Raw genomic sequence first — 25,094 nt, forward strand, 5'->3', positions numbered from 1 at the left:
CAGAGGACATAGAATGTTTGTTCCTATATGTTTCGTACTTTGCTTTTATAGTGGAAGGGATTGGACTACATTATATTGACTAGCAGCATTACAAAAATATGCAAAACTTCAAAGGCCGTGAAAAGTAACAGTGCTAAAGCTGACATGCAGTGGCAGTAGTTCAGCAGGATCATACTGACAGCTGTTGCAGCGAATTGCTTTCGTTATCTCTGCAGCAGGAAGTATCTGACCATCTTGTGTGCTTTTTTTTTATGCGTATAATAATGCTTATCCGTGCTAAGTGCAGAAGACATGGGACCAAACACAAGTGATGCACGTACAAGCACTTGGCAGTGCTTGTATGCGTCAGATGTGTTTTGTCCCGTGTCTACTGTACCCAGCATGCACTTGTATTATGTACCAACGTGTTGCATCTATTCCACTACTCATATAATGCTTGCGGAATCTGAAATGGTTTGCAACTACGTGAAACACTAAAAGGGATATTGCAAGGGAAAGGTCCATGTAGGACTCATGTTTGTGTAGTTCAGTACATATGTAAGCAGTACATAAGCAAGTACTACCACCATGTTGAAGTTTGTGTGTACTGCAAAATTTATCAAATGAATGTTGATTCTCAAAGAGTACATTAGTACTATAAACTAGCCTATTTTTTTAACATACTGCACAATTCAGTCTTGCTAGTTACATGAAATTCAAATTTTAAATACTACAAATTTCCAAATGTAATCTTTCCGTAAGTGCAAGACTACAATTTCTTTTGTGCAAAGATTAATTTCAACTTTGAATTGTGCAAATTGGCACATTAAATATGTAACTATCAAGTGCAGTAGCTACATCGGCTAGCTAAAAAAAAACGCCTCAAATTTTGGGAACTTGCATCCAGTGTTTATCAATGTTGCAATACTGGTTTTATTGGTCTGTAGTGGTCTAATTTTGTCCTGGGACACCTTCCACGAAAGACCTATCAGACAGATCACCTCCACTAGTTTGAGGACTACAACAGACAAAAATTTGTTCACTTGAGAAAATTTTGCACTGCAATAAGCAAAGCAATGGTCATGGAACAAAATGAGCAAAATGAAAAAAAGCTTTTATGTTTGTAGTTGCTCTACCTGCACAGGCAATCATTTGCCTAACTTTTTCTCTGGCCTACTCATTCAAACATTTTTTTCATAGCTGTAGCAAAGTATTTGTCAAGTTTCTGCATGCGCTCCTTCAGCAAAGCCATTTGTTTCTCGAGCGCGGGATTCTTTGGTTGGATCTCGGCCGCTCTCTCCAGGTCCGCTTTAGCCCTCTCATAGTCCTGCAGTTGAATCAGTGCTGCCCCCCTCCTGTACAAGGCCTTGGCACTGCTTGGATCGATCTCCAGAGCTCGCGTGCAGTTGGCAACCACGTAATGATACGTTCCATTCTTCAACTGACAAGCTGCGAGATTGAGGAAACAGTTTAGCTTCAGGCCCTTTATGTCCATTCCAATCTCTTCGGACTGGTCCTCGACCGGAATGTCGTGCTCGAGTGACACAATGTACTTGAATGCCGTGCTGAAATGCGTGAAAGCCCAACGGAGTTTGTTCTCATTGAATAGCGTCACCCCCCTTTCCCGATGCCAGCAAGCCCTTCTCCACTTCTCAGTGATGCTCATTTCAAATATTGCTGGCTCACGAGTGAAGCTCACTAGCTGCACCCTCACTTTGTAAGATTTTCCATTGTCCTCTTTTCTTTCTGCGTCACCAGTCCCATTTGGTGACACCTCCTGCAAGGCATTCTCGGGTTGACCTGGCCCCGAGGGACTTTCAGGAGCGTGATCAGTAGGATTATTTTTCTTCTTGCCATCCATGAGGTAATCTGCTCTGGGAACGTACGGTGGAGGAACTCTGAGCGGAAGAACAAACGAGAGATCACAGATCTCGCCTTCTTTCATAGTCCACAAGCATCGTTCAAGCACAAATTCAATCTCCGAGCTAATGTCACCTATGATCACAGTCTTGAATTCCTGTCCTTCTGGCAAAGGAATGATTTTCTCGTCGTCACTCAGTATGGATAGACGGCATGTTGAGCCTTGCAGGGGCATGTTGAAACTGTAGCCTTCTTGAATGATTACCCTTGAGAACGACTTGTCGGGTGCTTCCCAAGATTTCCCCGGTGCGGGGGAATCCGAACTTTCCATAGCTGCAAGGAAATGAAATGTATAAGCAGATGCTCAGGGCAGAGCACAAGTGTCAAGTTTTACAACTCTGTGTACGCCATAGTTAATGTTGGTTTCGTTGGTAATCATTTGACAAGACATTCAGTTTTACGGCTTTCGCAGTGTTTTCAAACTCTTGACACAAAATCGCGGCGAGATAGGCAGACACTCAAAATGTTGTGCATGAAGCAGAGTAACGCACGATCAAACTTTCGTCGAGTAAATTTCAACATCCCTTGGATTACACCCCGGTGCTTTGCAATGTGTCAGTTCTCACTGTTGCGTTGCATTAAAGCACCGAGTCAAATTGCATGGAAGTGTAACATCCGAATTCCATACAGAAAACTGCGATGGGCACTTGCATACCTCTCTCAGTTTGTTGGAAAGGTAGGTAGCATTTACGTTAATTCACGTTATCTCATTTTGTCGGGAATATAGTCGATGTACAATGCAGGAGTCCACATCCCGCATAGGCGCGTACACTGTATTATCGATGGTGATGGATGAACGAGAGCGGCATACAATCGGACATGGCGGGTTTAGTTCTGGATTCTCAAGCTGTGAAAATTCCTTTAATGCGAATTGAGTATCATAATGACATCACCTTGCTTGTTCTAGCTTGGGTACGAAAACTATACAATACAAATTCAAATCCACTGCATTTCATAATTTTAGTATCTCCTTGATACAGTGTTCCCCCCTCCCAAAGATTGTCGGGAACGCCTGAGAAAAGCAGCAACCATGATAACAAAAAGAAACAGAAAAGTGTCTTGTGTAGTTTTGTTTTGCTTGTGCGATTTATCAGTCAAGTGGTGTGCCAGAGGGACGGAAAGGCTCCTTTGATTTCGGCTATGTGTAATTAAGCAAGAAAAATACTCTTAAGCTGCGGGCATTCGTCACCAATTGTGGCATTAGTTAGCGATGGATTTCAGCGTCAAATCTTTCAAGGGCCTCGCTTCTGAAGCTGCTACGGTCTTCACACGAGCTGTTCAGGTGATTTACGACAAAAACAACACATTTAATAGCGGCGCAACTACTTTTTTGAGAGAGACACCTTTAGGGGGCTTTCTTCTTTGTGTTTCGACAAGCTATTTCCCGTGACCTTCTGTCGGAGATGATAGGCCATTCGATTCAATGCTTATACAGACAAGAAGCGTCTTATTGCTTCGTGATGGGCTGCGGGAAATTGTAAAAATACTTTAATTCAGGTATGATTGGGTTAATTTTGATTGAACAACATCCACTGCTTGTCGCGAAAAATCTGTAATGCATGCTTCTCTTCAGTGCATTATTGGTGCTGACCGTATGTAGCATCTGCCAGAGCGGCGTAGAATTCAGCAACATCTGCGTGAATTTGTGCTGTAGCTTTTGACAGCATACGTAGTAAACACACATCGATTCGGCTAAGAGAACGTTTGAAGACACCATTTATAGCACTCTGGTCCACTGTCGACATGTGTGCATAAGGGATGAGTCACCCCACGTAAAATGGTTTGTGTGCACGTTCATGTTGTGCAAACAGGGGTAACCGCGCGGACTTCGAACCTGTGCAGGCAAAGAATGATTTATAGCAGGATGTACACTATGATAGAACGTTGCACCCTTATGCGCATATTGGACAACGATGCACATCGAAACGTTACTGTAGTGGCTGCAGTATGAGCTTAGAAAAGTTTAGAAAGGATTTGTTTCGAGCAATATCGTGGACAACACAGGTAATATGCTAATTACTGGTGAACTACCTATGCAAATAAGTGTCAGCATTTTTCTCAATTATACAAGCACACTGTCCTTTAGTTTGAGATGATGCTGGTTAAAGTACACCTTTCTCTTCTTATAGCCTTCCCTTCAAGCCGTGTTGTAGACCTTTAGTTCATGTCTGCACCGACGAAAAGTGACATGCACTGTGAACCTAAAATTTCTAGTTTGTCTGTGGAGATTTGTAGCGAGAACAAAAAGCAAGCAAATACTTATTTGCTGGTGGAATTATGTATAGGTTTTGATTTGGAAGGATTTTGCACTGCAAAGTTTGTTTGTTTGTAGATTGGATATGATTTAATTTCATGGTCATCAGTTTTTATCAGCGAACAATTGCCTTATCAAGCATATTATCACTGTCCTCGGAGGTCATCTGCTTTTGGAACCACTGCCACATAGTGTCTGATGTTGATGATGCTAACTTTTTCTCTACTTTGTCTATCGTTTTTGCAAGTACACAGAAGAGAAGCTGGGCACTTCAGACAGGACAGAACTGGATGCCCACTTTGAGACTCTGGCACAGCGCTCAGATCGTACCAAATTTTGGACGGAGCGATTGCTTAGTAAGACTGAAGCTGTTATCCAGCCAAATCCAAGTGAGGATTTTTTTTGCGTTTTCAAAGCATGCTGGTTATAGCAAATGTGGGCTTATTAGCCGATATACGTTTTGAAGAGCTGATTTCCAGAATGCGAGAGTGCCCCAAAGCACTCTGTCTGCTCGTAATTACGGCACGAAACGCAAAGTCTGGGAAGTGAGTTAAGCAGTGCGTGCACAATCGATTCAGAAAAATATGACTTGCCTTATTTTGGAAATGTTCATTTGTAAGGTGTTGTATAGTGTCTTAGCTTTGTAACCATGCGTGATGGAATATAGTGCCTGCTTTGAGACGAAGCAGTTTTCAGCAGTTCATTGCTGGAAAAGGAGTTATGATGACCAAGTCGTAGCAATTTGCTATAAAAACAATAAATATAAAAATAATAACAAATAATAATAATTTCCTCCGTCCTGTATCAGTGGACGATTCAAGTGCAAACCAGTCCTGCTGTCAGTCGCTGCACTGTCTCTTCAAAATTACATATTTTGTTGCAGATGTTCGAGTGGAAGACTACCTATTCGAGAAACTTGACAAGAAGAGGGAACGTCACAACAATACTGAGCTGTTGGGGCAGGATATGATAGACGCTGGGACTGAATTTGGGCCCGGGACTTCATACGGTGATAAGCATGTCACTTTCATATTTTCTCTGTAAATTTTGTTACCTGACAGTGTGCTGTACTTAGTTGTTCCCAATAATCATTTGCAGGCAGCGCCCTGATCAAGGTTGGACAGGCACAGCAAAGACTAGGCCGAGCAGAAAGGGATTTTGGAAGGTCCGTGCACACCAACTTTGCTCAGCCGCTGGCAAAATTCCTCGAAGGCGATATGAAGACAATCCTAGTAAGGGTTTGCACATACTGTGGAAGACGTGTTCAGAAACACATATGTGCTTATTCATGGCTTTTAAGTTTCCTTTTCATTTTTGGGAACCCTAGTGGGCCTGTGCAAATAGTTGTTTTGAAACCAAAGGAAACATGAAACAAATATACATACGTAGCCAAAGCAAATATGGAGAGAGTAGTTATACAGCCAAACTAAATTTGAATTGAATAGTTGTAGACCGAACAAAATGCTTGCACAGCATGCATACGGACATAGACATCAGAAATAGATAGCGCTCGGATAGACCTCTCTTGTGCTGTTTCTGGCCTTACATGTACGGCCTTGGAGGTAATCAGATATATCCACTTTGGCACAAACATTGATCCAATTTGAATATAGAATTCCGTATTCAATTCGGAAGTTGAGTTTGGTTCAGAATTCAAATTGAATATGCAAGTGTTTGCTTCTGTATATAAGATATACAAATATTTTCACAGCCCCAGCCACTAGTGTGTGTTTTGTGTTTCTGCAGTGAAGACCACTCATAGTCAAATGTACTACAGCTGCATAGTTGTTCACTATGTACTAGTTAAACTTTGATGGCATAAAACAGTGATGTTACATAGACTGTTTCACTGTATGTGTAACTGATGTTTTGCTGTAATGTTTAATTGTAAATACTCTATTTACTCGCGTATAAGACTCACATTTTTTGCACAAAAGCATCGCGCCATTGAGGGGCTGCATTCATTACATGGGGGAAAATTGGAACCCAACATAGAAGTAGGTAGAAGTACTGTACAGTCGTCGCACTATAAGCAGGATGACTGCAGATGGCCTTCACTGTAGTGAACTTCCCCCCAAAAGTACTCTTTTCTTCTTCTAAAATGGGTGACTTGGCTGTTCTGTTTGTCTTCAGAGAGAACGCCGTCTGCTTGAAAACAAAAGGCTGGATCTTGATGCAGCAAAAAACAGACTACGCAAAGCAAAGTCAACAGACCATCAAGTGAGGGTGCTGCTGTTTTGTATGACGTCATATTCCGAAGCCATGTTGTTTGTAGTAGTTTGTCGGATGTTCAATTGTAGTAGTGTTCATAATATTGCATATCACTATATGCGTGCACATGTTGTTATCTTCCACTGCTGCTTACTGGCTGCAAAAGTCTCTCCCGAGGTTATAGAGAAAGAAATACAACAGGTAAAAGCTACACCACCTTTCCTGTGCGAATGTCACAGTACATTCAGCATTTAGTAGACAATTTTTTATTGCAACAGCATGCAAAGTAGTAACGCACGTATTCCCATATATATATTTGTGTGTACGTACACACAAGCTAAATTTTGTGAGGTGCTGAGGATTGCGGTGAGTGTAGCCACCTTTCAACAAAGAATTGTAGCTTGTTTTTGAGGTGTAAGAACTTTATGAACAGCATTTATTAATACTCAGTCCTACCATTTCATTTATTGAAGGCTGATAAAGATGTACGAATGTGTCAAGCTGAATTCGACCGCCAAGCTGAAATCACAAGGCTGCTTCTAGAGGGCATTTCAAGCACACATGTAAGGTTTTGCAATTTTTGCATTTGTTGAAATGGGCAAGATGTTCGTTTCACGCTTCACCAAATACAGAGAATGTTGTGTTAGTATTGTGAATGATAAACATTGCTTGGTTGCTCCATATAAGATACATTCACAAGTTTTGAATGTCATTCTTGTATCTTACTTGCATGTTTGTTCTGTCCCTGTTTATTTCTAATGGAGTACGGCACTATGCAATGGTTGTGAACGCATGTTGTGGCACTTTATTATTATTGTTGGCAGTACCAAGGTTACTGGTTTTTCCTGCATAAAATCATTAAAATTTAACATTTCAAGTACAAGGGTGAAAGTTTGTGCTGCACTAGCCAAACCACAGAGCTTCTAGAACTGCTTTTATTTCCTAGGTAAACAAGCAAGTTTTCGTCTAGAGAAATATATACTTGTATCAGACACACCACATGTTCCATAGTAGCTAAGACTCCCATTGGCATGTCTGCAATTTTTGGTTTCTGTTACTGTTGGTTGGAAACTGTTGGTTTCTGTTTACTGTTATATGAGGGTGTTCCCTGCTTCTTCCAAAGCTACATTACTCCTAAAATGTGCGCGCACAAGGACATCCAAATCACTTGTGAAGAAACGCTGCTTTTGAAACAGAAACATGATCGGTGAAGTACTCTTGGGCAGTGCACTGCACTCATGCTCTTTCCTCATATTTCTTCCCCCATCCTCTCAGCTTTTTTTTCTTTCTCTCTCTCTCTCTCTCTCTCTCCCCCCTCCCTTCTTCTTTCAGTCAGGTTAATTAGTGAACGAAAAATATTTTTCACACAAAGCCCTTCTTAGGGTGAAAGCATGTGTAAACATAGTACTACTTTGTGCACCTTGACAATTTTTAAATTCTTCGCAGGCCAACCATCTTCAGTGTCTGAGTGACTTCGTCGATGCTCAAATGACGTACTATGCACAGTGCCAGCAATACATGGCAGACCTACAGAAAGAGTTAGCCGGGTAATTAAACCGTAATTTTCCTGTCAACCAAACTGACCATATTCGCTGATGCTAGTTACAGCTTCATCTACTGAACACACCATACCCAACTGGAAATAGTGTGCAGAAAATGCAACTTTCATGCAGTTGCATGCTGAAAGATCCACTGATTCAAACAAAACACATGTAAAGTAAATTGCAGAGGCTGAACAAACAGTTATGACAAACACAACACTTAAGCCTCACCAACGCCTAAGCGATGATCTGATAGACGACAAAATATGTCGGCGTAGTGTGATTGGTAGCACACCTGTTGTTGTTGTTGTTGTTGTTGTGTGCGCAGCTGTGCCTATGGGCAGTGGGAAGAAAATGAGAGCTCTCGTGTTTCATGCAGAGAAGTATATAATTGAAACAGTTAGCAAGTTAGCAAAAGCTGCCAAAATGTTTCATAGTGCACATACTATATAGTTAGAGCCTGAAGTTTTTGGGAAATATGTTTTCCTACATTCGGGGGGTAAAAATCGGGTAAACAAACCTGTGCACTAAATTCATACAAATTCGGGTGAAAGAACTTCCAGTATGCTAAATTTGGGGAGAAATCAGGCTCAGTTATTCAAACTAATTGTAGCGGTTTGGTACAAATGGTGATGTAACTGCATTTTTCTGCCAAACAAGTTAGTTAGAGCATTCCTACAGACATCCCAGTGAGGGCAGTTTGCCAGGTAAAAATCGGGTTTCACCCTAAAGATGCAACCTTCAATTCGGGGTGCAAATTCAGGGAAGAATCAGGCAAAAACCCTAAAACTTGAGGCGCTATATATAGTATAGTTTAGGTTTTTGTCACCTGAAGATCAGCATTGGAGAGTGAAATAAAATAGTGTTTCCCCCTTAGATATTTATGAAATTTTTTATCCCTATGAGATTTATTTATCCCTACGAAATTAAATAGTGTTTTCCCGTTAGATATTTAGTGCGTACAAATTTCACATTCTTATTGTGCAACATTTTCAAAAGTACGTAGAAGCATTAACTCTCTTCTCTTTTTATTTCTGTTCTTTCATTGTAGCATGTCCATAGCTGTCGGCGGCGGGAGCGGCGGCAACTCCAGCGCATTCCAAAGCATGTTTTCCCCATCCTCACCAACTGGCGGTGACATCATCACCCCAGCCACATCGAATCGCAAGAAGGCTCGTGTACTCTACGACTACGACGCTCATGACAATTCTGAACTTTCCCTAATAGCTGATGAGGTTTGTAGTGCTTGTCTACGAAGGTAGCTTTTACCTTACAAGCAGCGCCGGTGCTAGGGGTGTGCGTGGCCTGAAGGAAAAGGCACATCGCAGGGCCTGTTTCACACGATTAAGTGCACACTTGATATTTAATAAAAAAAAAAGTAGTCCCTGGTTGATGGCTTCGTGCGCGGGGTCCTGAGGCGGTCGCCTTACTGGCCCCCTCCCCTATCGCCGGCCCTGCTTACAAGCACCTTCTTTACATATGATTATACCCTGAAGTTTTAGGGTTGAACCCGATTTTTCCCCGAATTTGCACCCCGAATCTAGGTTCACCGGTTTAGGGTTAAACCCGTTTTCTACCCGCAAAACTGCACCTAAGCTAGGCACCTCACGGCAATGACATACTAATTTTTCACAAAATACACGGTTGATCTCAACGTCTGATACTCTGGATAGGCTGTACAACGAACGTTTGTTCGACAATGGAGCCCGATTTATCCACAAATTCAGTCTGGTGGTAATTTTTCTGCCCGAATTTGCATGAATTTTTGACATCAAGTGATTGACCTTAATTGTACCCCCCGAATTTGGAAAAAAATAAAACCCGAAAACTTCAGGGTCTACATATGATGCTTCGTGGGATAGATGCACTGATTTTGCAGCGTTTATGCTGTTTATTTACCCGATTTTTACTCCCCGAATTTAGAAAAAAAAATTATTTCGCGAAAACTTCAGGCTCTATGTACATGACACAGCACGGTACGTCGTTTGGAGACAAATCAGGTTTAATCCAGATTGTTCTCAAACTGATTCAGGGTGGAATAACTGGGAGCGATAGGGCCTAATCCAAGAAAGTCAGACCCTACACAGTTACAGGTGAGATACAGTTTTGTATCTCACCTGTTTATTAAAATTTTGCAGCAGGCTTGGTGGAATGGCTTCTACAGTCTTTGAAATTCATCTTGCAGGTTATAACTATCACACAGTCAGATACCCCAGATGCCGACTGGATGATAGGGGAACGTGGACTACAGAGAGGGAAAGTTCCAGTCGCCTACCTAGAGATTCTCAACTGAGCAACTAAAGCTTTGTACCATGCAGCACTTGCACAATGTGCAAAAGCTTCATACGTCCATAGTGCATGCGAGAATACATACTGTTATTCGAGGTTGGTGTAAATATGATCCTTGGCAATCAGTCACTTTAGGCTTTGTGTCGTTTCACTCGTTATTATTTATGTTTCAGTTGCTACTGGCATATGTCTTGATAGAGACATGTGTCTTTTTAAATTTTAAATGGGTTAGTTGACATTTTTGAGCTGAAAACAAAGTGTCTTTTTGGCATATTTTTCAAGGTCCAGCAACGATACTTGCAAATATTTTTTTGTTTCGGAGTTCTTCTTTGGCACGTAGGCCATGTGGTGCTTTTTTTATGCTGGGTGAAACCACTGCGTTTTTAGCAGTATGTATATTGTTCCTTTTCCCAGATGATAAACTCTCATGTAACCCTTGCTAACAGATTCCCTGAGCCAGCCACATTTAATGACCTTCCAAGGGTGCGAAATGATTCAGCAAGCTGTAGTGGGCACGTTTGCTAGTGTTATGCAAAGGGTATATAACTGCTATTTTAGCTTAACAGTTCATGATGCCAGACGTGAAGGTACTTTAGCTTAAAGACGCTGAACACATTTAAAGTGTAAACGCTGCAATTAGCCATTTTCTTCCCTGTCATGGAGATCCTTCAAACATGTGATTGCTTGGTAAAACTAGAAGTTTCATGGCTTTTGCTGTGTACTCATACTATTTACATGTTAATCATGGGTAAAACATGAACGCTGTTTGAACCAGTGTGACAATGCAAGACGATAGTATGAAATCTTGAATATTTTATGGTAGCCATTACAGCATTCCATTTTTCAAATACTGGGAAGTTTCCTCATAGCAGTACAAGGTGATATTAAAACATTCTCTCAATCTCAAAAATGTGTCAGGCAGGTTTAACTCCGTTGCATGTCTGTCTGCATGAAAGTGGGTTTGTTCTTGGTACCACCCTCCCTTCCCTCTTCTGGCCTGTTTTGTGCACAGAAATGAGGGTTATGGCTGCCTGTGGTATCACTGCTACAAATTTTGCTACATTGAGCTAATGTGTACCACTATTAATGGAGGCTCTGCATAGGAGATGGGAGAGACTGCAGACCATCAACACAGCTTCTACCAGTCATAACTTTTGTTGGTGCCTCCACAACCCGCCGCACCTCAGCAAATTTGTTAATTCATAGTTTTAGAGAAAGAAAACAGGGTGTTAAAATGACTGCTGTCCCCAAGCAGCACAACATCTTGGCCCAATATTGCACCAATGTTGGGCCGACGTTGCCAATATTGGTCCAATATTGGACCAAGATGTTGTGCTGCTTGGTTCGATTTCGAAAATATACTAGAGTCATTTTATTCCTCCTGGGCCACTGACCACGGTGTCGAAAATCCTACGCGAAACAGTGACGTAGTTTGAGTGTTATTCGACTGAATACACGACAAGAGCAGACGTCGGTTGTTGAGACTATGCCGAAATTCCCTTTCTGGAAAAACGAGATAGCGTCACCAAGAGCCAATGAGGGCGCGGACCCGTACCCACCAGCGTGAATCTTATCGTTCTCACATCTGAGCTTTTTAGAAATCAACATCGTATACACAAGAAACGCAGACTTTGGGTTCACTCGATGGCGCATTTTCTTGTGAACGTCACATCGTGACGTGGCATGCGCGTAAGCTCCTCTCACTGGTGGTCACTTTTCGTGGTAGCTCGGCACTGGAAGACTACGATGACAAACTGCGCGATTTTTCAATGCGGCAACCGTAGTTTTCGCAAAAGAAAATGCGCGAACGTCAATGACGAAGCGTTTTGGAGTTAAAATAACGCCAAAAAGGTGATCACCACATGGTGCGGCAAACGCGTTCGGTTGACGTCATGTGAACACAACCTTATCCCGAATTTTATTCCGATGTCGGACAATAAAGTAATTTTAATTCAATGCTCTAAGGTGCAGACAGTAAATTCATTTTATTTCCTTGAAAAATTCGCCTGTTGAAAAACGGGAGCCCCGCTGCGGCATGCCTTCCAGTCAGGCCCACTGATCTCTATGTATAAAGGCTGGATCGCGTATGGGAGAGGGGCTCGTGGGAGAGAGGCACGCATTCGGGCCGCCATGTTGGTGGGCCCTAAAACGCTGCGTGTGCCCATTGGAAACAATGGGAGGCAACAGAGATTGTGAGTATTTATTGCGCTACAGGCGTTGATCATTGTTTGTCGTCACGCGATTTTGTAAGGTGCCAGTATACTGATGTATCCTAACAGTGTTTCGCAGGTGCCCTGCATTTCGATTCTTAATAACGTTATGTTTTGCATTCCGAAACTAGACCGTCACTGCAGTGCAGCGCTGGGAATTGTACTACAGCACGTTTCCCAGCCAATATTTCAATAAGAAACGATGTGAGGTTAACAACAACCATGTATATAATATCCCGTGCTGCGTTCTGGACAAAAATTGTTCCACAAAGAACGGTCCCAGAGGGGATACCCGCATGGTAGAAAGAAATCGCCCCGTAGAATCACAGCCGTTGTTTCAAACAGGCGTATGCGTTTAATTTGATTGATATCAAGCAAGAAAGGGTCTTTTAGTGAACGACAGTGGTGTCTTCGATGTAATGCCTCGCAAATATGAACACACCGAAGCATCCCAAACAATTACTGCACGCAATTAGATTACGCTTAGGCCAGTTAATCTAGGTGTTGATGTAAACTTAATAAAGTTATTTAGTAAGTGGTAACACCTCCTTGAGACACAAGACTTATATCCTTTTGAAGTACAGCACTTCTTTTTTCTTCTTCCTTCATTTGCTCTGATTATTTGCAGGTGAAATTGAATGTCCTTCTCGCGTACTCACATGCTTTTGCTGAATAGAACTGCAGCGTGAACAAAGCTGCGTAAGGATGGGGGCCTGCCATCCACTGCTGACTTTGTCATGCTAGTTATGTGGAGCACGTTGCAAAAAATGCAGCTGCACATCTGAAACTCCAATCATTATCATCGTCATCTAAAAGGGAATGTGGTAGCACTGCTGTAAAACCAGGCACGATTTCTGAAAACCCTCTATGGCACTTTCCGCAGTTTGCACACTTTTCTTCAGCGTCAGTCTCTCTCATAGGAGTCACTTTGCATTAACAGTGACTCCCATCTTACATTTTCATGTGCGAGGGCTCTCTTGCACTACACATGTACGGTTTCCCAACTGCAACATGACGATTTGGAGCTTGAAACTGGAGCCCTGGTGTTCCCTGTGTATGAAATGATACCAACTGAATCTTGTCAAACGTGGTGTTTAGTGGAAGATGGCTTTCTTGGTTGTGCATTCTGAGTGACAAAGATTAACACGATATGCTTTTGTAAAGATAAGTGATGTTATGCTCTATGAATAAAGAAAATATACATTTTTCAAGTTCAGCATTTATTCTGGCATATACGCATTTCAAGATACAATGAATGCGCAGGGAAGTGACAAAACAATACATTTATTGTTTTGTGACCTCCCTGCAATGACAATATATATATCACAGAAATGACAACGTACAGGTACACTATGTAAATTTGTTGCACCCAATTTTCATACATGCTGAATTTTAAATTTTTGTTTTTCTGCCTATGTGTTCAGTGTATTACAAATTGCGTAATGCAAACAACACTTTGTTAATTTCAAGCTTTTTGCTCCCATCCAAGATATTCCTGTCCTGAAGGAACCGCCCCTTCGACACCATAAATATTCAGTAGGTTTCACTCTGGCAGGCCCTGCCACTGCAAATTTCATGAATTGAAACCCTTCAAACTGTGTCATAACCTTAAATACGTCAATATTTTTGCAAGTAGTTTACATGCTGGAGGACACTCCTCCTGCAGCTAAGGCAACTACAGAGAGTTCCAAGAGGCCGAAGGTAAACCTACAGCTGCATGAGTTTGATCAACAGTAGTGCATTCTCAAGAAATAATTTTCTTCTTATAGCATATATGTGCATGCCTAGTAACTGAAACAATGACCACAGTTCCGCAACGAGTTTTAATTCCTGAGGGTGTACACTGTAGAGGTGGGTTAGATCTACAACAGTTAATACAAGGTATTATATACTATGAATCAGTGATGGCCACTAAGTACTTCTACTATAACTACTAACTACTTTGCAATGGAGTAGTTTAACTAGTAGTTCAACTACTTTTCAGGCAGGGTAGTTAAAACTACTTCTTTAACTACTGCAGTGTAGTTTAACTACATCTATAACTACTTAATGTTGTCCATCAACACCAATCCCATTCTATAGCGTTCTAAGACCCCTAAATATGAATCACAAGCAGTGATAAAAGTGAAAATTTAGTACACATGCACGGCACAATTGCTCTGCACCTCCGTTCTCATCAAACAAGTAGCTCAAGGTAAAAATCGGAAGCACAGCCATGCCGTAAAGCTTGCGGCAAAATCGGAAGTAGTTGGCGCCTGCAGTAACCTAACTACTGTAGCCAACTACTCGAAATAGTAGTTTAACTAGTAGTTGCACACTACATTTCTGCAAGTAGTTGATAACTACTTTTTAACTACAATCAGGTAGTTTAACTACATGTAGTTAACTACTGGCCATCACTGCTATGAATACCTTTAAAAATCTCATGTGACACATATGCTTTTACTTTTTGGAGGTGCTGCGGTGATCGAAGTTTGTGGGCACTGCTCAGGTTTTGCACCCATTTCTTGCGTATGTCGAGGCAGCTGTGAAGGAGAGAACATTTGTTAGGTTGCAACTAGTTAAAAATAAATATGTTGTTTAGTAAAAGCATCGCATAAATGTTTAAAACATCAGTTTAAAACAGGGTTTACAATCTTGATATCTTTTAAAAATTTCAACGTTTAAACGCTGTTGTAAAAGAAATTATAGCTTCATCACTAAGACACAATGCTGGGTGAAGGGGTCTAAGGTGTATATAAAGCTCTTTGAAGTGATGTGTTCCATGATGTGAACATGTAAAGAGAATGTACAAAATTGAGACAGGCTCACCACAGTGCGTGCACTGGGGTGGTTCCTCCTCGTACAGTAGGAACCCGTGAATGAGGAACATGATACTTATCTGTAAGCTCGATCGCATCAGACGATGACACAGGTGATGCTCGATGACACAGGTGATGCTCGATGACACAGACGATCCTCTGGGTAGCCCCCGTGAGGAAACCTGTATTGAGGGACCACACTGCTGCAAATAACACGACAAGATACAAATTATTATTATCGCAACAAGCTGACAACATAGCTCAGACACAAAGGCGGTATCCAAGTCACACCACACCACCGTTACGTAGAATTCTTTGTCACAAATCAAACCAAGGCACAAAATAATACCAATACAAGAAAAAGGGTGACTATCTTTGTCTTATTATGACGTAATACTGAACTTATACGCGAAGGTGGTTCAAAGAAATGACTGTGCACTTGCTTCCGTAGAGAACACTTGGTACCGTGCTAGCAATGCATGCAGAAAAGCGCTCGAGTGCTCGCACATATGGATGACACCACTATCAGTGTAGTGTAACATGTTCTCTCCAGCATGTTATGCACTCAAACTGTATTTGCCGGCGGGTAAAATGCAAGTGGGTTCGATTGAACCTCGGAAGAGCGATCAAACAACTTGCACCCAGTGCTGGTTTTGGACAAAAAAACACTTCATAATTGTCAAATAAATGTACAGAATGGACGCCTATTTATTCCTTGATAAAGAATGACTCACCTGTAGAAATTTCGGCCCGGTATCATTGCCGGTACGGTTGGTACGACCGTAATTGCAAGAAGTTGACATGATCGCTGCGGCGACTGTTTTGGGTACAGTAAGATGGCGGCCGGTTGCCGCACGATCGCGCTCCCTATCCGCGATCCAGCCTTTTACAATCGAGATCAGTGGTCAGGCCGCGTACCTTCTTGCCGCAGTGCGGGAGAAGCCGCCTTCGTGGGCTTTTCCTCGTCAGCGCAATGCACTATTTTTAGCGGCATGCCCCGCATCTTCGTCAGATCATGTGGTCAACGGAGATTGCGTCACAATCTTGTTTTCTCCCGGCTACCCGCGCAGTCTGCAGCATGTTGACAGCGTCGATATATTGAGCGCCGCGGGAACCGCAGCCGGGTAGGTTGTCGCCCGATGCCGAACATAGTGGTTTCGGTTTCGTAGATGGATTTCCGGATGCGACCGTCCGTTTAAAAAAGAAACCGAAACCAACTCGTCTCGACCGCGGGACTTTGAGGACCACGTGCTTTGGGGCGAATGGTTTCGGTTTTGGGCACGTTGGACAGTCAAAATTCGGCAACGGATACATCGAAGTACGTGTTTGTTTCAAGATTATTTAAAACTGGAGTGACATTAAATAGGCTTACACCAATTTTGGTATCTCGCATTAGGTAATTAGCAGAATGCCTGCCTGGCTGTATAATCAGCCTGCGACAACAGCACCTGTGCTGCTCTGATGGCCTATTATAAGACATATGCATCAATAAAAATAAACGCCAAATAAACAAACAAGATTTGTCCGTAGCTGCACTCCACGGGTTAAACACGAGAAAGAGGATGACAACGGGTGCCTTGCACGCAGTGGTACCTCGTGTAAGTCGTTAAAAAAAATCACGAGCGACTAAACCTTCCTCTTCCATGTCATCGAAGCGGCCAAGTCTGCCTGATGTTCACAACGTACTTAGCCCGCAAGGTTACTCTGAGCGGGCATCAAGATCGTCCAGTCGCCCAACATCAGAGCGTTCGATTTCGGAACCATCACGCTCTTTTCCCTCCAAGCCGCTGCACGGGAGTATTGGTAACGTCCTACAACGCAGCGCATCAGCGTCAACTGTCCAGTCTAAGCAGAGTACAACCTCCAACAAAAGGGCGCCACGTTCGTCGCAGTCGTCACCAGCTCTACCAGCTCTACCAGCAGCGACCGAAAGGCTTGCTATTGCTTGGAAAGGTCCCACAGATCTGTCACCCATGAGCGAAGAGACAACGGGGAGATCAGCCCATCGCACTTCTCAGCATCGTACCGTAAGCACAGTCTCCAGTGTACGAGCTGAAGAATTCGACGAACAAGAAATCAGTCAAACTACCATCTACGGCCACGGCTGCTTCCAGCGCATGATTCTTTTCTGCAGCGTCTTGTCTTTGGTGGTTCTTCAATGCCATGGTCTCGCCTTTAAACTCATTGCACGCAGCGTTGACTTCTGGTGCGAACGGCCCGCGCTCTCTCAAAACCTCAGCGTTTCCGACTGGAGGAACGTCGGTATCCCTTTAGAACCGGACGGCAGTTATAGTCGTTGCAATGTCTACGACGATCCATTTGCACTGAATAAGACATCAATACCATGCACGGCATGGGAATACGACACTCCTTCGGTTACCATCATCAGCACTTGGGACCTCGTGTGCAGCAGGGAATGGCTCATATGGTTTGCTTCAGTCATGTACACGATGGGCGCTGTGATCGCTGTGCCACTTATGGGCATGGCAGCCGATCAGATCGGGCGTCGGCCTGTCATCTGCATAGCCGTCAGCGTTCTTCTGCTCTCTGGGTTCGGAACCTGTTTTGCTTCCAATTTCGTACTGTTCGTCTGCGCCCGCTGCATAGTGTCAGGATGCGCCAGTACCATCTTTGTCACCATATTCATCCTCCTACTGGAAGTGACAAGCGTTGAACACCGTGCGCTTTATTGCATGGTGTCTGCATCACTGGGGGTCGTCGTGGCGGGCATCCTAATCGCTGTACTAAGCGTGTTTACCGCACCGTGGCGCGTTTTCCAGGCAATTTTCATGGCGATCACCTGCCTCCTCGTCAGCACCTTTTACGTCGTTCAGGAATCCCCGCGCTGGCTGCTCGCAACCTGTAATTTCAGGCAGGCAAAAAAAGTGATCCTTTCAGCAGCCAGGATGAATGGAGTACCACAGGACAGGGTTCGAATGCTGTACTCGAAGCTGAAGATGTTCATACTCAGAAATTCGGAGTGTTTAAAAATATCGGCGCTCACTCTGTTCACCAACCCGGTTCTGCGTTCCCGCAGTAGTCTGCTCTTCATCTGCTGGTTTTCCGTGTCGTTTTCCTACTACGCGCTTAAAATGACTACCGTCGCAGAAGAGGAAGCAAGGTGGGCGGACGTTGCCAGTGCAGCTGCTCAGGGGCCGCTCATTGTTCTGGGCTACTACGCCATAAACAGACGGGGCAGAAAGACTACGCTGGCTCTAACCTTGGGATTCATCGGCTTTTCTAGCACCGTGTTGACGGTGGACTATCCCACTGCTGCCTTGCATTTCACCAACATCATTGTGGTACTGGCCAGAGGAGCAGTACATGTTGCCGTGGCCGTCAACCACATCTACACCGCTGAGTTGTTTCCGACCGTAATGCGGAGCGTAGGTGTCTGCACCGCATACTACTTCGGTGGACTGGGAGGAGCAGCGGCCACAGCACTGACGGCTCCGCACACCAGCGTATCGCCACATATTACCATGGCAGTGTTGACATTCTTAATGTTATTTGCCGAGTTGGCCCTGGTACCGCTGCCGCAGATACGGTCACAGCCGCTAGTCAACACCATGAAGGAACTTGAAGAACTGGACTACAAAAGGTATCTTCAAAAGACATTACCTGAGCACGTTGGGATAATATCTCCCAGGGCGACTAGATCACGTGATTTGCCACGAGATCCTCGAAGGATGTAAGGATCGAGCTGGCAGTCTGGTCTTGAGCAGTTCGTTGGTGTATCACTTCTATGTCCCCTGCTTTCCAGTGCGGGTGATGCCTCTCTTATTTATATGCTAATGGGTCAATATTATGATCATATAACCGCGTCATAAGTTATAAGTAAATATATACATTGCTAGCCTCAGAATCTTGGCTCCATGACTTGCTTGCAATCACGACTTCAAACGCTACGACAAATAGGCCGGTGGTGCCACGTGATTCGCATGTTTGACGCACGATGTAGCAAGTACTCTCTCTGGTGTTCTGCATGATACTGCGTTGCAGTGGCATAGCACTTGGGAGAGGGAAACCCCATGTAAGTCCCCAGCCCCTCCCGAAACATTTTTTTCTGGCCATGCTACTGCTGGGTTGGATAATACGCCACCACCAGTAATACGCATTGTCATGCCATATGTCCTGGCGGTGGGGTTGGGACTTTACTTTAGTGTTGTGACTAGTCCTCGCAGAGAACTTAACTCTCCCATGCTGAGTGCAGTTCGAGTGAGAATCTGGAGTTCGAGCCAGCTGCGGTGGCAGTGGAGTTCGTCTCTTTTGAATGCGGAAGGTGTTTCCCCACTTTCTGGTGTGAAAAGGTTTCTAGGAGAAGCTGTCAGTGAACTATAGGGGGCTAAAAGATATAGGAGCATGGAGTGCAGCAAATGGATCCGAGATCAAGAGGCATTCGCCAGTGCAGGCGGCGGCGAGGAGGATAAAGCAAACGATGAAGCGGCGGCGGCGCGGCGGCAACCACTGGCGGCAGCAAGGAGCACTTGAGTAGAAAAGTTCAAAAACGAAACCTTCTTGAAGACTGCAACGCATGTTGTTGAGTTGAGTGATTGAGTGCGTTCATAGTTTCATAGGCAGGCTTCGTCGATTTGAAACCATGGTGAGGAGAAAGTCACAAGGAGGAAGCAAGACCCAACGTGGTGCATTGAAACCTGTAAGGGCTTTAAAATCGCGCATGTCAGTGTTCATTGAGACCACGTGGACAAAAGCATTTGCAGGCGAGAGACCATTCTAACATGCCTTTTTCTTAAATACAGATACCAAAAAAGAATGCAGCTCAAGAGGTAATCGAATTTGACGATGACGAGGACTTGGAATTTGAAGACGATTCTGAATTAGACGAAGGTTTGTATGAAGTCCATACTAAACAATGTTGAACCTCGGAAAAATTCAGCACATCGAAGATACGTATACAACACCCATTAGTATGGCGCTTATCCGCGAGCAAGCCTGCATTTGTGCCATTTATCGTGATAATGTTTCGGATTTAGATAAGGAAAGAACAGACAAATGTACAGCATGGAACAATGCGAAGGACACGCCTTGTGGTTTCATCCTGTGTTGTTTGTTGTGTTTATTCCCTTGTCTTTGAACTCGTTTGTACTGGAGGCTCCTTTTCTTTCTCCATACAGTTGATGTATGCATTGCTGGCTGAACATCACCACTGCACAAAATGCAAATGCTCGAGATTTTGCTCGCACTTTTTGGTGGCCCTGTTTATTTATTTTTTCTTGATTACAACAGATAAAGAATTGGATGAAGAAGAATCACTCGATGAAGAAGAGGATGAAGATTTGGACGAAGGTGGGCTTTTTTCTTTATTCCATGTGGGCAACAACGTTTTTCTGCATATTTGCAGAGGAGGCGGAGGAAGAAGTGGCATCTTCTCCCAACACCAAGCAAAAAGTATCACCTCCTAAGGTCAAGCAAGAAGGGCCACAAAAGACCCGAACCAAGCGAAAGGCTGTAGGAAACACACCATCTCGAGCCAAGCGTGTTAAACTGGAAGGTGTGAGCTTGTCTTGAAAGTCACTTGCTTCAAAGGCTTGAACTGTGACTAGTGCAGTCATGGGTTGTTTGGTTGTTGTCACCTAACAGAACGTTCCTTCCACCAGACTATATCCCGGCTTCACAAGTTCTGGACTACAGTAAGTTCTCTCAACTATGATGCTTTGGTGCTGTTTCTTCAGTTTTCTTTTGGGAATTGAACTTTAAAAGTACTGTAGCCTAAATGTATTTATTGATATCGGAAACTCGAGTAGATAAGTATAAGTTACGTTACTACTATAGTTCGCCTTAGTACACATTCACGGCTTGCTATTCGGAAGCACACCGTAGTTGATCCGATTGCATGCTGCTTGATGTCTTTAGACTGCACAGTCAGCATTCTTAGACCCAGGCAAGGCTTTCCTCTGATTTACCCATCCCGGTGTGGTCCAGTGACTGCATACCTGGCCCATGCCTGAATAATTTCTAAATTTCTCGACCTGGTCCGAGCTATTTCTTGGCTATCAGACCAATGAAGCAGACACTAAAAGTTTACACTTTCCCTACCTTTCCCATATTCTCATACTATTGCCCATGTTAAGGTATTGTTATTATTTCCTTTGCACCAATGTCTTTTGTTCATCACCTACATTTCGAAGACCTTTACCAGAAAGGCAGACATACGAGGAAGTGAAAATTTATGTAGTGAATTGCGCAGCCACCTATACACCTGAAACTCTCTCTCTCATGAGGGAAGAGGGAATTTGCTTCCCAGGAAAGCACTGCATCAGGCACATTATCCCCTTTAGTGATCACACAACTTCTTCATTCTGAATACTTTTGCGCTGTAACCGTTTGTATGAATTCCTGCTTGTTGGTGTTTAATTTGAACAGTATATGAAGTGCTTTATGCAATAGATGTATTTGGTTTTGGCCCTATTGGTACCTGCGCTTGGATTAAACCAGCTGCAGTAGTTCCCTTGCCAGTAGATTTCCACTTATTTTACTGCTTTCATTTTATTTCATTTCTTAGACGAGCGCGACACGCGTACACTGTGCCTCAAGAATTTCCACACCTCTGTTAAGTTTGAGGACGTCGAGAAGGTTTGCAGGGGAGCTGTCGAGATGCGTGGACGCAGAAAGAGTCCATTATCGTACGTACTCCTTTTGCAAACTGCATGTTAGTTTTTGTAAGTGCACACAGTAATACAGGCACACAGGCTGACGTGGCCTGGTACATAAGCAGCAGAAATTTCTCGCCATAATCAGTTTCTCGTGTCAGCATCGCTTTCATGTAATCAGTTATTGTGCCGCCGCCGATAATGCCGTAAAGGAAGTTCGAAGCACGAAGACACACTAAACTAAATACATTTTGATATTTTTAACCCCATTTTAATTTATTTGATATGCACGCTATGCAGACAGATGTCCTGCCTCGGGGTCGGAGGAATACTGTCACATGCAAACGTCGTGGCATAGAAATATATTAGGCCTACAGAGTCATTGAAGTTGTAGGTCTATGGCTGCTGTTACTTCATCCTGCATTGGCACTGAGTTTGGTGAAGTGGCCACACGTGCTGCAGCACTTACGTTCACAAATTGGACATCAAGTAGCATTGTGGCAAACAGTATATTTGCGAGGATATATCTCAGTCCACACCTGTGTGTTGGCGAGGAACCACTTCGCAACATTACCTCTCCCAGCTTGCAGTATCGATACCATATTTACACGGTTCTACAGGTGTTTACCTTTAACGCACTCCTTGCAAGAGGGATCAGCATCAAGGAATTAACTGTACTCTCCATTATGATATTAATACATATTTCTTTCTGTCCTACGACCTATTTTACAATAAAGACCTTTCACATTTCTCTACACGCGATACCTGTAGCTGAATGATATGTTTGCGAAATATTGAAGCCCTGGTCATAAACTGATCCCAAGACAAAATGATGGCTAAGCCTTAAAAAGGTCCTTGAAAGACTCTCAGATTTTTGTTCCAAAATTAAGTGGGAGCGATGCTTATTTAGTTCCTTGCGCAATTTCGTAATTTTTACTGCCCCTTGCAAGTGTAGGTCAATTTTTGTGTTCTGCGCTACATATGCTGTTGTCTTTATAGGGTGCTCTTTGTGACATATCCAACACCACAGGATGCCAACGCTGCAGTCAAGAAACTCCAGAAATTTAAGTTAAAGGGAAAAGCTCTTGAGGTTGAGTGCTGTGCGGCTGTGCATAAAGAGGGAGGACCACAAAGAAGGAGGGGAGGGCGTAATATTCGTGCCCTTAATGTGCACAATATTCCGAAGGCTACCTCGAGGTCAGAGCTCAGGGCCCTGTTTCCTGGTTTGAAAGTAGCGAAATGGCTTCCCAAGTAAGTGCTATGTATTTTTGTTTTTTCCACAGTGTGGACACCATGGTGTGACATTTGGCCCTTCTAACATGTACTTTGGCTTTGCTTAGATTTGGCTGGGCAAGGCTGAGGTTTGAAAGTATAAGTGACCTCAAGAGTGCCATCGAGAATCCGCAGTGCCATCAAATAGGAGGTACAAAGCTTATGTTTGCTTTTCGATTCAAGAAACAGACACAGGGTGAGGACTTTTACGATTTTTTATGATTGTTACAATATGTATGCTTTTTCTGAATGTTGTATGTCACTTCGTAAGCCAAAGGGTGCTTATTGTAGCTGGATGTAATATTCACTACATTGCTGAATACAATACCATGACAGCTCATTAATTTGAACTTAGGGATAATTTGAGCCATCCCTAATGGTGCCGCTATTCTTTCATAGATAATCTATTTTATACATTTGTCATGTGCAAAATTCCAGCCTAATCTTGCGCTTGTGAAGGAGCACCCTATTCTAGTTTGATCTGTTCTTTTTATTGAAGGAATGGATTGATTATATTGTATTAGGCGTCTGGGTGTGAGGTAACTAGGCTAGATAAAATGGTGTAAGTGCAGCTTGAGTGAGCCAAATGCAGCAATTGAGCCGTATTTTTGTTTTTGTCCTAGTTCATGCTTGATTACTATGAAGCAACCAGACGTCATTTCCCTTTAGTGTAGGTAACTGCAGTAGAATTTTAGTCTTGTATACACCTACGGTAGTACAACAATCCTAAATATGTGAGAGGTTGGATTTCAGTCTTAAAATTAGTCTGCAATGATATTGCATACAATTGTGAACCTTTACAAAACAACCACACCCCCAGTTGATTGAGGAACATATGTCATGTTTAGTACAAGTCCTAACACTGCCCTGCTTTCCTGGACCAATACCCTGTCATAGTTGTCTGTCCAGAACGTGTGATCACCCATATGTAACATAGGACTTTTTTTCTTTAGAGTAACCTTTGAATTCTATTTTAATGCAGTACAAGGAAAAAGACAACTTAAAACTGTGGCAAAGGAAGTTCCCACTCCTCTGACTGGCAAGAAGGTTGCCACAGCTCCTGCAAGCGAAGGAAAGAGACGTCTGCAGGGCAAAAGACCCAATAAGCAAGGAGCTGTCGCCAAGTCTGCAAGTTCTAGCAATAGTCCCAAAACGTTCCAGCCTGTAGGCACCACGAAGAGTCCCCTGCCAAAACAGAAGTTTCAGACTCCCAGGCAGTCGCCTAAGGGAGCACCCAAAGGTAGAAAAAGCACAGGGAAAAAGCAGAAGGCTTGATTCTGTTCCCAAGAAACATTCATTCAACATCTCTGGATGATTCTTTTTTTTTTTTTTTTTTATCACTCATCCATTTCCATGTTGTCTGGGCTTTGCACAATAAATTTTGGTTGCCTGTTCCATCACCATGTTTTTCATCATTCGTATCTATAGGTAATGTAGTTTAATCTTGGCCCTTGGTGGACAACAGGTGGCCATTGACTAAGTTAGAAGAAGAAAGTGGTCATGCATTCCTAAATATTTAGTTACCGGTAATTAAGCATATCTTACATTCATTAATATTCACTGGTAAGTAGGTGACTTGCTAGTGAGCTAGCACCATGGATTTTGGCGATAACGGTGCTGCATGCCAATCAGAATCTCTCGTTCCAATTCGATCACTGTTTTCCTTTCAAATGATATATCTATCGTCCGCTTAGAGCGATTTCGCTCTTCCTTTTCTCTCTGTGCTCTTCCAGGTAGCCAAAGAATCCGTACAAGTGCTCTTGATTGCATAAAGTTGTTCATCCACTGATTCCTTTTCCCTAAAGTCCGGAACTCGTTGAATAATGAAAACATTTTATTTGTGCTTGATGTAACAGCAGGAACTGTCTACTGTAACTTTTCCGCACTACCATACTATATTTTTCCGGAAACACGATTGCACGTACAGGATTTCGCCACGACCACTCATGTATTTGGCTAGTAGGAGACATATGAGGAACACGCGTCCATCTAAGGGCAGTTTGACT

The 25,094-nt window shown here is 43.2% G+C and overlaps 4 protein-coding genes across 5 annotated transcripts; 3 read left to right on the forward strand and 1 right to left on the reverse strand.

Moving 5' to 3' along the window:
- Window positions 1-1,072: 1,072 nt before the first annotated feature.
- Window positions 1,073-2,731, reverse strand: LOC135368691 (uncharacterized). Its single transcript, XM_064602143.1, has 2 exons — window positions 2,555-2,731; window positions 1,073-2,172 (listed from the first exon to the last, which is right to left on the reverse strand). The coding sequence occupies exon 2, from the start codon at window positions 2,168-2,170 to the stop codon at window positions 1,157-1,159; it is 1,014 nt and encodes a 337-aa protein (XP_064458213.1). The 5' UTR covers window positions 2,171-2,172; window positions 2,555-2,731; the 3' UTR covers window positions 1,073-1,156.
- Window positions 2,732-2,940: 209 nt separating this feature from the next.
- LOC135368695 (endophilin-B1-like) lies at window positions 2,941-10,289 on the forward strand. Of its 2 annotated transcripts, none has more exons than XM_064602146.1 (9): window positions 2,941-3,181; window positions 4,401-4,542; window positions 5,037-5,162; window positions 5,252-5,385; window positions 6,287-6,373; window positions 6,838-6,927; window positions 7,811-7,911; window positions 8,957-9,140; window positions 10,091-10,289. In XM_064602146.1, exons 1-9 carry the CDS (start codon window positions 3,110-3,112, stop codon window positions 10,196-10,198), a joined length of 1,044 nt encoding a protein of 347 aa, XP_064458216.1. In that variant the 5' UTR covers window positions 2,941-3,109; the 3' UTR covers window positions 10,199-10,289. The 2 variants fall into 2 exon arrangements, with proteins under 2 accessions (XP_064458216.1, XP_064458217.1); XM_064602147.1 differs by lacking the exon at window positions 2,941-3,181 and adding an exon at window positions 3,810-3,903.
- A 128-nt stretch (window positions 10,290-10,417) lies between these two features.
- On the forward strand, window positions 10,418-19,861 carry LOC135368693 (solute carrier family 22 member 7-like). Its single transcript, XM_064602144.1, has 2 exons — window positions 10,418-12,244; window positions 16,115-19,861. Exon 2 carries the CDS (start codon window positions 16,849-16,851, stop codon window positions 18,898-18,900), a length of 2,052 nt encoding a protein of 683 aa, XP_064458214.1. The 5' UTR covers window positions 10,418-12,244; window positions 16,115-16,848; the 3' UTR covers window positions 18,901-19,861.
- LOC135368694 (nucleolin-like) lies at window positions 19,760-24,485 on the forward strand. Its single transcript, XM_064602145.1, has 9 exons — window positions 19,760-19,862; window positions 19,966-20,053; window positions 20,453-20,512; window positions 20,568-20,717; window positions 20,824-20,856; window positions 21,729-21,849; window positions 22,816-23,067; window positions 23,157-23,284; window positions 24,071-24,485. Exons 1-9 carry the CDS (start codon window positions 19,806-19,808, stop codon window positions 24,361-24,363), a joined length of 1,182 nt encoding a protein of 393 aa, XP_064458215.1. The 5' UTR covers window positions 19,760-19,805; the 3' UTR covers window positions 24,364-24,485.
- The last annotated feature ends 609 nt before the right edge of the window (window positions 24,486-25,094 follow it).

Source organism: Ornithodoros turicata, chromosome 9, assembly GCF_037126465.1.
Source record: "Ornithodoros turicata isolate Travis chromosome 9, ASM3712646v1, whole genome shotgun sequence".
NCBI classification, from domain to species: domain Eukaryota; kingdom Metazoa; phylum Arthropoda; class Arachnida; order Ixodida; family Argasidae; genus Ornithodoros; species Ornithodoros turicata.